The sequence below is a fragment of the Motacilla alba genome, chromosome 5 (assembly GCF_015832195.1).
Source record: "Motacilla alba alba isolate MOTALB_02 chromosome 5, Motacilla_alba_V1.0_pri, whole genome shotgun sequence".
In the NCBI taxonomy this organism is placed as follows: domain Eukaryota; kingdom Metazoa; phylum Chordata; class Aves; order Passeriformes; family Motacillidae; genus Motacilla; species Motacilla alba.
In genome coordinates this window covers 8,995,120-9,006,389 of record NC_052020.1, presented here as the reverse complement: position 1 = coordinate 9,006,389, position 11,270 = coordinate 8,995,120, and the positions used below count along the sequence as shown (strand labels likewise).

General features: G+C 67.8%; 1 protein-coding gene across 1 annotated transcript; it reads left to right on the top strand.

The window, feature by feature from the left end:
* The first annotated feature begins 1,105 nt into the window (after window positions 1-1,105).
* On the top strand, window positions 1,106-11,018 carry PKP3 (plakophilin 3). The gene is made up of 14 exons (XM_038138213.1): window positions 1,106-1,244; window positions 4,128-4,308; window positions 5,282-5,358; window positions 5,462-6,168; window positions 6,561-6,684; window positions 6,828-7,032; window positions 7,213-7,387; window positions 7,548-7,665; window positions 7,898-8,065; window positions 8,399-8,584; window positions 8,719-8,872; window positions 9,080-9,272; window positions 9,669-9,756; window positions 9,988-11,018. The coding sequence occupies exons 1-14, from the start codon at window positions 1,206-1,208 to the stop codon at window positions 10,021-10,023; spliced, it is 2,451 nt and encodes an 816-aa protein (XP_037994141.1). The 5' UTR covers window positions 1,106-1,205; the 3' UTR covers window positions 10,024-11,018.
* Window positions 11,019-11,270: the final 252 nt, after the last annotated feature.

The following is an 11,270-nucleotide window of genomic DNA, read 5'->3' as shown; positions in this document are numbered from 1 at the left end:
GGAGTGGGCACCGGGCCCAGCTAATCCAGAGCTGCCGCTGGTGCTGGGAGGGACTGGTGCCAGCAGTGCCAGCCCCGCTGGTGCTGGGGACAGTTTGGGGGCAGCTGATGGTGTCTGCTTGGGACAGGGCCAGCAGCACAGCGCCGGAGGGTTTGTTTCTTCGGCGGTGGCTGAGCTGTGGCCGCGGGTTGACACAGGGATCAAGGGAATTGCAGGAGCCACAGGGAGCCTCTCCCGGGCCAGCTGTTGGAGCCCCAGGTGACAGCGGGGTGCGGGCAGGTCCCCACTCCTGGAGGATCAGCCCTGGCCCTCCCTGCCCCGCGGGGACACTGCGAAGGTGTCGGGGCTTGTCGGGGGTGGTGGAGGCGAACTCCAGCCTAGAGTTCCCTTGCTGAGGGGCTGCCCCAGCCATGGGCCTGAGAGGGGAGGGCGTGGAGGCTGGGGGGAGCACAGGGACCTCCTGACACGCCCGGGCTGAGAACGGGCCACACGTGACAGCAGTGGCCATGTGGAGGGTCCTGGCACCTGCTGCCCTGCACCGGGCTTTGCCGGGGGGCTCCCTCCTGGCATTCCCTGGTGAGTGTGGGGTGTGGTGGGGGGCCTGGGTTAGTGGTGGTAGGAGCTAAGTGGTGACCCCCCCAAACTGGTTTGGCCCGTTTCAAACGCTCCCTCTCAGCTTATCTGGCTTCAAAGGGCTCCTGCTCCATCCCACGCACACAAACATGCTCCCTGCGAACCAGGGGGAGCCCCCTGCATCCCAAAACATGTCTGTGCCCCCCAAACTCTGCCTCTCCTCCATCTTCTCCTTCTGACACCCCCAAACCCTCCCTGTTACACCCGTGGGTGCCCCGAGCTGGGTGTTCAGGGGGATGTGGTGGGAAGGACACATTGGATCACGGCCATGGTGGCGGTGGGGATCCCTGGGGACTCTTTGCAGCATCACCAAGGCGGCCGAGGCGTGGCTCCGCTGTGGGGGCTGCCCCCCCCCCGGATCTCCCCGGCCGTGCTGAAGGTTGTGGGGAGCCCCGGTGAGCCCCGAGATGGCAGCCTCAGCGGGGAGGCGAGCGGGTTCCATGCAAAACCCCGGCGAGGAGACTGGTTGGGCGAGGTGCGGGGCGGGCCCGTGCGCCCCACGCCCGCCGCAGACGCCGGCGCCCACCCGCACCCCGCAGCACCCAGGGGTGCACCTGCCCGCCCGCCCGAGGATGCTGCAGGACAGCTGCCCTCCGGGGCCACCCAGCCAGGTACGTGCCGGCCATCGTCGCCGCTGTCCCCACCGCGGGTCCCTGGGGATAGCCGGTGTCACTCGCCCTGCCACGCACCCTGTCCCCTTCCCCTGGCTGGGGTGGTGCTGGGGGTCTGGCGCTCCCACACGTGGGTCTGGTGGCTGTCCAGCAGCGGCCAGCTCCGGCCAGGAGGCTTTTCCCTCGCTCCCTCCCTGTGCCTCGGTGTCCCCAGCGTGGCTCCTGGCACGTGCGCGGTGTCCGGGCTGCGCGCCGCCACCGCGGCCGCTCCCCGCCCCAGCAGCGAGCGGTGGCCACGGCCAGCCCCGGGCACCGGGGCGTGGGGACGGGCACTCGCTGCTGCTCGGGGGGGTGGGAGAGGACGCGGCGCTCCCCGGAGCCGGGGCTCCCCGGGCATGTGGCTCTTGTCGCCCCGCCGGGGAGTGACAGAGGTGGCTCCATGCCGGGGGTGGTCAGCAGCTGCTTCAGGGAGCCCGGGTTGGGTTTATTTCACTCCGTGTCATTCCAGCTGCGGTCGGATCCCCTCGGGAATCCCTCGATTTTGCTTCAAACGTTTTTCCTTGTGCCGGTTTGCTGTTTCTAAGCCCCCTGGTGTATCCCCCTCCTATCCGACCTTCCCTAATTAACGAACTGCTTGATGAGGCAAGCGCTGCCCATTCCAGCTCCAAGAAGCCCTTGAATCCCCCCGGACCCCCGAATTTCCATTTGTTTCCATTTCCATTGCTGGGGGAATGCGGGTTTGGCAGGGAGGCAGAGCTGGGGGCAGGTGCGGGTGGCAGCGGGCTCAGGGGTGTCCCCCGAGCCCCTCTGTCCCCCGGAGCTGGGGGGCTGCCGCGATGGCCCCGATCCCCCGGGATCCTGGCACGGGGACGGCGGGCAAGTGTTGGCTTGCAGAGGGAGCGATCCACCCCCTCCGCCCGCTGCGGGGGGAACCCGTGATTCATCCGGGCTCCGAGGCTTGGGAGCGCCCGCCGAGCTCTGCCAAACGCGGTGCGCCCGTGGGGTGGTGCCGCGGTGGGAGAAGAGGGGGGCCCTCGGGGGTTTTCCTGGGTGCTGTACCCCAAAAGGCCCAGGCGCGGCCCCTGGGCAAAAGGGGGCTCCCACGAACCTCAGAGTTGGGGGGGTGGGCTGCCCCCGCGTTGGTCCTCGCCACATCGGGATGGCGCCACCAAGGGGGATCTGGGGGGGCTATCGGGGGACTGTCACCCCAAACTGCTGGCCCGCAGCCCTTGCCACCCTGCCCCACCACCAAGGGGGATCTGGGGGGGCTATCGGGGGACTGTCACCCCAAACTGCTGGCCCGCAGCCCTTGCCAGCCTGCCCCGCCACCAAGGGGGATCTGGGGGGGCCATCGGGGGACTGTCACCCCAAACTGCTGGCCCGCAGCTCTTGCCGCCCCGCCCGTGCCGCGGCTCCTGCTGACGGCGGCACATTCCTCGGGGACAGCCGCCCTTTTCACCCCCGACCGAAGCGCACACGGTGTCACCGCCGGCTGTTGTAAACCCGGCCCAGCCCGCAACGCCGCTGTCGCTGCCGGAGCGGTGACGCCAAGCGCTGAGCCAGGGCTGGCCACAGAGCCAGCCCCGCGTGGCCACGCTCACCCCAAGCCACCTGTGGATGGCCGGTGACACGGAGCCACCGGGAGCCCCGGCGGGGGCTGAGAACGGCCGCAGCTCGGGCAGCCAGCCGGGGCTGCGGGACACCGGCGTGGCGACTTCGGGAGCTGAGCCCGAGCACGGCGGGCCGCGGGGACGTGGTGTCCCCGTGGTGTCCCCGGTCTGGCTGCCATGGGGCGGCTAGGCAGGTGGGGCGAGGCTAATTAGTACCTGTGGTGGCAGCGGGGCCTGAGTCACCGCGTTCGTCACCGCGGGCCCGCGGCGCTCAGCCGCCCCTTTTTTATTATTGTTGTTTCTTCATTCCCCGGCTGATTTGAAAAGCAAAGCAGGGAGGGCCCAGCCAGAAATTACTGCAGGGAGCCCCCACGCCAGGCTGGACCCCTGTGCCAGATGGGGGGCCAGAGCGCTCCTAGAAAGTGGCTTGAGTGATCTGGGGGTCCCTGTGGAGGTGGCCTGGGGCTTTGTGGTCAGGGCTGGTTGAGGGGTCTCCCTGGTGGTCTGGGACACTCCTGGGAGCCCATGTGGGGGTCTGGGGCTCACTGGAGTGACAATCTGGGGGTCCAGAGCTGGACAGAGAGGGTCATCTGGGGGTCCAGAGCACTCTCCTCAGAGGTTTGCTGGGGGTCTTGAGCTCATTGGAGGGACATTGTAGGGGTCTGGGGCTCAGTGGCAGGGCCATGTGAGCCTCTGGAGGTCAGCAGCAAGGTGCTCCAAAGGTCTGGGGCTCTCCTAGGAGACCACATGAGTCTCCAGGGCGCGCTGGAGAAACAATGTGGGTGTCCAGGGTTCAATGGCAGAGATCAAGGGGGAGGTTTTGTGGGGGCCCAGGGCTCTTCTGGGGGGTTTCCTGGGGGTCTTGGGCTCATCGATGGGACAGTGTGGGGGTCTGGGGCTCACTGGTGTGGCTGCCCAGGAGTCAGGGGGTGACTGTCTGTGAGGGGATCTGGCTTTTCCCAAGGTAGGACCCCCAGACCCCTGGCCCACCCACCTCCCTCACCCCCATGAGGTCACCCCCGAGCACCTCCACCTGTGGCGGTGACGATGGTGATGCTGTCAATGGTGACAGCGGCCCCGGTGGGGCCCCCTCCTTTTCCCGGCGAGGCGTGGCGGCGGGGCGGGACGGACGGGCCGGGACGGAGCCTCCCTACGGCTGGGGAACGCCGGAACGCCGCCACTGCCGCCGCTCACCTGCGCAGGGCGGCCGGGCTGGCCGCGGCCCCTCGGCACCATGCAGGAGACTAACGCCTTCCTGCTGTCGGCCCTGCAGCCCGAGGCCGGTGTGTGCTCGCTGGCCTTGCCCTCGGACCGGCAGCTGGACGAGCGTGGCCGGGAGGCGGCCGAGGCCCAGCGGCTGCGCAGCGCCCGTGTCCAGGAGCAGGTCCGCATCCGCATGATGCTGCGGGGGCAAGCGCCCGCCCGCCCCGAGGACCTCGCCGACGGCACCAGAGGTGGGAGAGCCCCCGGGAGCCCCCGGGAACACGCGGTGGGACGGGGGGTGGGAGCCCCTCGGCCGAAACTGGGCTCTGTTGGGTTGGGGGTTGGGGGGTGCCCCCCACGCTGACCGAGTCCCCCCCGTGCCCCCGAGCATCCCCGGCGCTGGGACCAGGGGTAGCTCAGCCCCAGCGTGGGCTCGTTTTACCCCGCTCGGGGTCCTGCCTCAGTTCCCCCAGCTGCCCTTGGAGGGCTTTGCGCTGGAGGGGTCCCACACCCCGCATTGGGCTGGCAGGGGGGAGGATTTTCCCGCCCTGGCAGAGCCCCCCCAGCCTTGAGCGGCGGCGCTGGCCTGGCTCCAGCTCCTCCATTTAACGTCTGCGCCGGCGGCCTCCGCCCTGCCGCCCCGCCCGGCACCGCCGGGATCCCCCGAGCCCCGACCCCCGCGCTGGGGACCCCAGTGCTGGGGACGGACCCCTCCGACACCCCGAGGGCTGCCCCAGGCGTGAGTCACGCTCCAGGCACCACCAGCACTGGCGGCGTCCCTGTCCCGTCCCTGTCGTGCCCCGCCGGCGGCCCTGGGGCGGTGGCAGGGCAGATGGGCAGCGTGAGGTGCCATGGGGGACACTTGGGGTTCCAGGTGCCGTTCCCAGGGCGGGGGAGCCGGGACTGGCTGTGAGGAATGCCTGGGTTGCTGATCCAGCCGCGGCAGGGGGGACCGGGCTGAGCCGCGGCGTCCCCGCCAAGGTGGCAATTAGTGCCCTCGCCGTCGGGGCACTGGCAGGGCGGGGAGGCCACTTGGGCTCCCCGTGGCCAGCGGGCAGGTGAAGGCGGCCTCCTCCCACCCCTTTGTCCCCCCAGCTCTGCTTGCGGTGCCGCGGTTCCCGCAGCAGGTCCCCCTGGGATGAGCTGGGGCGATCTTTGATCTCCAGCTCGCTCCCTGCCCTGCCCACGCTGACTCTGCCTCCTCTGTCTGTGGCTGTCCTGCAGGCGGTCAGTACAGCTCGACCCTGCGCTCCTCCTTCAGCTCCCGCTCCCAGAGCAATGGCGTGGACCCCAAGGCCTCGGTACGTACCGGGGGCTCCATCCCCTGCCCGCTGAGGAGAGCTCCGCGCTCCCCTGGTGGAGGTGGAGGGATGGACTCCTGACCTCCCATGTTCCCCCCCGCAGCTGTACCAGCCGCTGGCCAAGAAGGATTTCGGCACGCTGCGGGGCAGCGGCTGGTCCTCGCGCTCGGCCGTGGACCTCACCCCGCACAAGCGCGTGGCCACCATCAGCAACGGGGGCCTGGCCAAGGGCCGCGCGTACGCCGCCGGCTACGCGGCCTCGCAGGCGGCCACCGCCTCGCCGCGGCCTAGCTCCTTCCACGAGCGCAACTTCCGCTGCCGGCAGAACCTGGACACGCTGTCGCTGCGCTCGCTGCGCCTGGCCGACGGGCCCGTCCCGCTCGCCGACGACCGCTACAGCGTCCTGTCGGAGCAGCTGGACGCGCCGGGCCACCGGCAGCTCTACAAGAGCCAGGCCGGCGGCGGCTTCGGCCGCTCCTTCGCCTTCGAGCGGCAGCTGAGCTCCGGCACGGCCGCCAAGGCCGCCTGCGACTGGCTGGACGGCGCCGAGGGGCCGCCGAGCCGCACCATCCGCGCGCCCGCCATGCGCACGCTGCAGCGCTTCCAGAGCAACAACCGCTCACGGCTGAGCGCCGGCTCCTTCGGCACCATGCCCGCGGGAGGCGGCGGCGCCTTCCTGGGGCTGGGGGAGCACAGCTCCCGCGCCCCCTCCGTGCGCAGCCTGGCCGAGTCCGGCCACCACCTCGCGGAGCCGCGCGCCATGGAGATGTACAACGGGCACGGCGCGCTGCTCGGACACCACGCCGGCGGGTGAGGGCCGGGGGCTGCTCCGGGGCGTCCTGGTCCTCGTCCCCACTGTGGGAGGGGTGCGTCCCACCCTGCTGGAGGAGGATGAACCCCTCCAGCTCGCACTGGGCACAAGGGATGTTGGCAAGAGGGGTGGGATGGTGGGCGCAGCTTGCACCGCCGCACAGGCTGATCTCCAAGTGTGCCCTGCCCCGACCCTGGCTCCTCCATGGGCACGTCCTGAGGCGTGGCAGGAGGATGATGCTCATTCCACTGGGAACGGAGTCCCATGCCCAGGGCATAGTGGGAAGGAGATGGGTTGGTGGGACTCCTTGGAGATGGGGGACATGGTGGGGATGCAGGGGTGGAGGATCCTGTGGGGTGCTCTGCTGGGACTCACCCGGCTGTGGTTCCAGGTTTGACGACATCGACCTGCCCTCGGCAGTGAAGTACCTGATCGCCAGCGACCCCAACCTGCAGGTGCTGGGCGCTGCCTACCTGCAGCACAAGTGCTACAGCGACAGCAGCGCCAAGAAGCAGGTGAGCCCCCAGAAGGGTGGGAGGAGAGGGTTTCCCAGAGGGAACGGGGGGTTTCCCAGTCCCTCCAACACCGCGGGCAGGTGCAGGGGCCTGAGGGAGCCCTGGGAACGCAGCATGTCTGACCCCCCCGGGCCGTCCCCCAGGCCCGCAGCCTGCAGGCCATGCCCAAGCTGGTGAAGCTGTTCAACAGCCCGAACCAGGAGGTGCAGCGCCACGCCACCGGCGCCATGCGCAACCTCATCTACGACAACGCCGAGAACAAGCTGGCGCTGGTGGAGGAGAACGGCATCTATGAGCTGATGCGCACCCTGCGGGAGCCCGACGACGAGCTCCGCAAGAACGTCACAGGTTGGGGACAACACCGGGGTGGGCAGGGGTCCTCCTCCCCCAGGGATGGCCTCTACTTCCCTCATGTGAGTGGAGCTCCACGGGGATGATCCCTTTGCTTGGTTGTCACTAGCATGAGCCCCCCGGGGAGGGGGATGTGCTCTCCGGCTATTCCAGTACTGAGGGTCCCCTTCTGTGCAGGGATCCTGTGGAATCTGTCCTCCAGTGACAACCTGAAGGATCGCCTGGCCCGGGACACACTGGAGCAGCTCACAGACCTGGTCCTGGTCCCTCTCTCTGGGCTGGGGGCCTCGGGTGTCATCCAGCAGAACCCCTCAGAGGCAGAGATCTTTTATAACTCCACGGGCTTCCTCAGGTATCTCCTCCAGGTCCTCCCACTGGGAGCAAATTTTTGGAGGGAGGGAGGGAGGGAGAGACGGGAGCTCTGTCTGCAGGGCCTTTTTTTTTTTGGGCTCAGGAAGGTGTGGCTGTGGGGAAACCCCTTCTCTCCGTGACAGAACCCTGTTCCCATGCAGGAACCTGAGCTCTGCCAGCCAGCAGACCCGGCAGAAGATGCGCGAGTGCCACGGGCTGGTGGACTCCATGATCCACTACGTGAACAGCTCCCTGGAGGTGGGGAAGTCGGAGGACAAGGTGAGCCCCCCGAGCTGGTGGTGGAGGAGCTGAGGCGCTGCTCCCCCACCCCGTTGTGCAAAGGCACATCTTGGCGTGATGCTGGGAGAACCAGCCTAGCTGCATGGAGTCCACCAGCTGGGCTCACTGGGCACACCCGGTGTCATGACTCGGCTATGGAGCCCCTGTGCCAGCTGGACACACCCTGCAGGTGGCCCAGGGATGACACCCTCATGTCCCCTGTGCCCCCCAGAGCGTGGAGAACGCTGTCTGCGTCCTGCGCAACCTCTCCTACCGCTTGTACGACGAGATGCCCCCATCCTCGCTCCAGCGCCTCGAGGGCCACCGGAGGAACGCCGGCGGCACGGTGACAGGGGAGCTGGTGGGCTGCTTCAGCCCCCAGAGCAAGAAAGCCCGGGAGGTCAGTGGGGGCACATCCTGGCCGTGTCAGCGGGGTGGGGCTGGCACTGGGAAGCGCTGGCAGCAGGGATGATGCCAGGGCGGAGGTGGACGCCGGCCTTCGCTGGTGGGTGGGACACACGGGTGAGCTCAGCGGAGGGTGAATCAGGTGTTTGGGGTGAATCAGGTGCTGAACCCCTGCTTTTCCATGCCATGGGGCATGATGTAGCCAAGGTGACCTGCCAGCTCCCTGCCCGGCAGTTCAGGCCAGGCAGGTATGGAAAAGGCAACGCTGGCTGTGAGGGACACCGAGGAGGGGACATCCCCAGGGTCTAACAATGCCCCTGTCCCTCAGCACTACCTGAACGCAGACATCGTCACCTTCACGGAGGTCTCCAAGGACCCCAAGGGCATGGAGTGGCTCTGGAACCCGCAGATCGTGGGCATCTACAACCGGCTGCTGCAGCGCTGTGAGCTCAACAAGCACACGACGGAGGCGGCCTCGGGTGCCCTGCAGAACATCACGGCCGGGGACCGCAGGGTGAGGCCCGGGGGTCCCACAGCCGTGCTGGGAGGGGGGCACCTGGGCAGGGTTCACCCTGACCTGCTCCCAGTGAGTGGGAGGAGGAGGAGCAGGGAGCTGGCGGGGTCTCCAAGGGAGTGTTTGCCTTGCAGTGGGCGGGTGTGCTGAGCCGGCTGGCGCTGGAGCAGGAGCGCATCCTGAATCCCGTGCTGGACCGCGTCCGCACCGCCGACCACCACCAGCTGCGCTCCCTCACCGGCCTCATCCGCAACCTGTCCCGCCACGCCCGCAACAAGGATGAGATGTGTGAGTGCCAGGGGTCAGCCAGGGCTGGGGGGTGCTTGCCAACCTTTTCCTTTGCCTCCCGTTATCTCCAGCCACATCCCAACCCCATCCTGCCTGCCGCATCTCCACATGCAGCTGAGCCTGCGGGCTGCTCCCTCCCTTGTTCCCAGACATGGCTCTGTCCCCTCCGGCTCTGGCCACCAGCCCTGATGTGCCCTTTGCCCGCAGCCACCAAGGTGGTCAGCCACCTGATCGAGAAGCTGCCAGGGAGTGTCGGGGACAAGGCCCCGCCCGCTGATGTCATCGTGAACATCATCGCGGTGCTCAACAACCTGGTGGTGGAGAGCCCCATGGCCGCCCGCGACATCGTCTACTTCGACGGCCTCAGGAAGCTCTTCTTCATCAAGAAGCGACGGGACAGGTGGGAGCTGCGTGTCCCAGCTCACACCCGGCCTCCTGTCCTGCTCTCCTCTCCTTCCCTGCCCTAGCACCTTGGCAGAGGGTCACAAGTTTCCCTTCCCAAGCCTTGGTGTTGGGAGTCCCCAGACTAGCTCAGAGTGGCCTCGTGGCCACCTGCCAGCCCTTTGTCACCCACTAAGGACATCCCACCATCACCATAGCTGCCTTTTCCCATCAGGGAACCTCTTCCTGCTCCTGCCTATTATTGTGGGATCCAGCCATTCACCTCCTGCCTCTCCCCACCCTCACCAAGCCCCCAGTCCCTCCAGGCCCCTCTGGGTTGGTCTCCTTGGGCTGATGGGCACTGTCCCATGCTCAGTGGTCCCCAAAACCTCATTGCATCCTGTCCCTTTCCCAGCTCGGACAACGAGAAGTCCTCCCGAGCCGCCGCCAGCCTCCTGGGGAACATGTGGCAGTACACCAAGCTCCACCGGGACTTCAAGATGGTACGTACCCATTCCAGAGCCTCCCGCAGCCAGTGCGGGGGATTCATCCTGGAGAGCCACACCACCCAAATGCTTCCCAGGATATGCTGGGGCCCTGCTCCACGCCCGCTTTTCCTCAGGTGTGGGCACATCCCCGAGCATTGTCCCTGTGCGGGTGGGGAGGGGACGGTGTGGCCCGTCAGTGCCGGAGCAGAGGGGCTCTGTGTGCCTGATGGGGCTGTCTCCTTGCAGAAGGGGTACCGGAAGGAGGACTTCCTCAGCCTGTGAGGACACCTTGGGAGCTGGAATGCCTCGCTGGGATGCTCCGTGCTGCCAGCCATGCTGTGGGGAGGCTGCTCGCCGCCAGACCCCCACTCTGTAGTCTAATCCCTACACCCCTCCCCCCTCCACCGGGTCCCCTTCCCTGGCTGGGGGACACTTGTCCTCCCTCCTGCCCAGCCTTAAACCCAGTGGCTGCTTTTGGCTCTGCTGTGGGGCCCCAGTTAGAGGGGGGCTGCCCCATGGCACCCCTTGGGGGCCCTCCCCATGCTCAGGCAGCTGTCTGCAAAACTTGGCTCGTCCGGGCTTGACAGGGGGGCAGGAGCTGTAGGGAGTTGGGAAGGTTCCTGTAGAGCAATTCTGGGGCAAGGGGGCTTCTGGGGGTGCTTCATCCCAGCTCCTTGAGCTGCAGGGCCGGGGGTGTCTGTGCCCTGTGCCAGTATGGGATGTGCTGCGGGTTACACTTTTGTTCTGCCCTGGCTGGGTGGGGATGTGGCTTTGCATGGCCTGGGGGCTTGGAGGGCTCTGAGGTGGCTTCCCACAGTTTGTGGGGTGGCACAGCGGCTGCAGGGAGCTGGGGAGTGGTGCTGTGACATTGCTGCGTTCCCCCTTTGCTGTGGAGGGTGGGCAGGGCGTTGTGTCTGATGGGGCTGCCTGTGCCCTCACTGCAGGAAGCCTGGGAGAGCTTCAGGGCCCCATCTGTCACCTTTTGGGGACTGTCCCAGTGTGGCAGAGTCGCTCCTCACCAGCTGCTGCCAGGGCTGGGCCCTGTTGGCACAACAGGATCCCGGGCAGGGCCGTCCGGATCATGTTTGCTGAGCAGTGTCACCCCGTGGGTGGGGAGATGCCCCCGGTGTGCCTGGTGCTGGGTGCAGACGGGTCCAGAGCTCTCTGTGCCACAGTGGTGGCCGGCAGGGGACACACGGGTGGGCTGGGGGTGGCTTTGGGCTGCTGGGGGAGCCCCCGCGCTTGGGGGGCACAGGGCACCCCGGGGGGACGATGTAGAGTAGGTAGAGGGGTGGGAGGATGGGGGGAGTGGGTGGAGGGGCTGGAGCAGCCCCCACGGTGAGCGGCACCGGCGCGGTCCAGGCTCGGGGTCACGGGGTGTTTGGCTCTGCAGGTCTCTGTGTACAACCCCCCCGCCCTGTGTACCCCTGAAATAAAGGCCTTGAGTGATGCCCACCTACACCTGTGTTTGGGTAGCACCTGGGAGAGGGGGTACAGTGTCCTGGTGACACCAGGGCCATGGGGACACC

Bases quoted from the DNA above. Each gene is read 5' to 3' on its own strand.
- PKP3 (XM_038138213.1), top strand. From the start codon at position 1,206: ATGCTGCAGGACAGCTGCCCTCCGGGGCCACCCAGCCAG. The intron at 5,359-5,461 runs GTACGTACCGGG...TCCCCCCCGCAG, and splicing joins GCGTGGACCCCAAGGCCTCG to CTGTACCAGCCGCTGGCCAA. The intron at 8,066-8,398 runs GTCAGTGGGGGC...CCTGTCCCTCAG, and splicing joins AGAGCAAGAAAGCCCGGGAG to CACTACCTGAACGCAGACAT.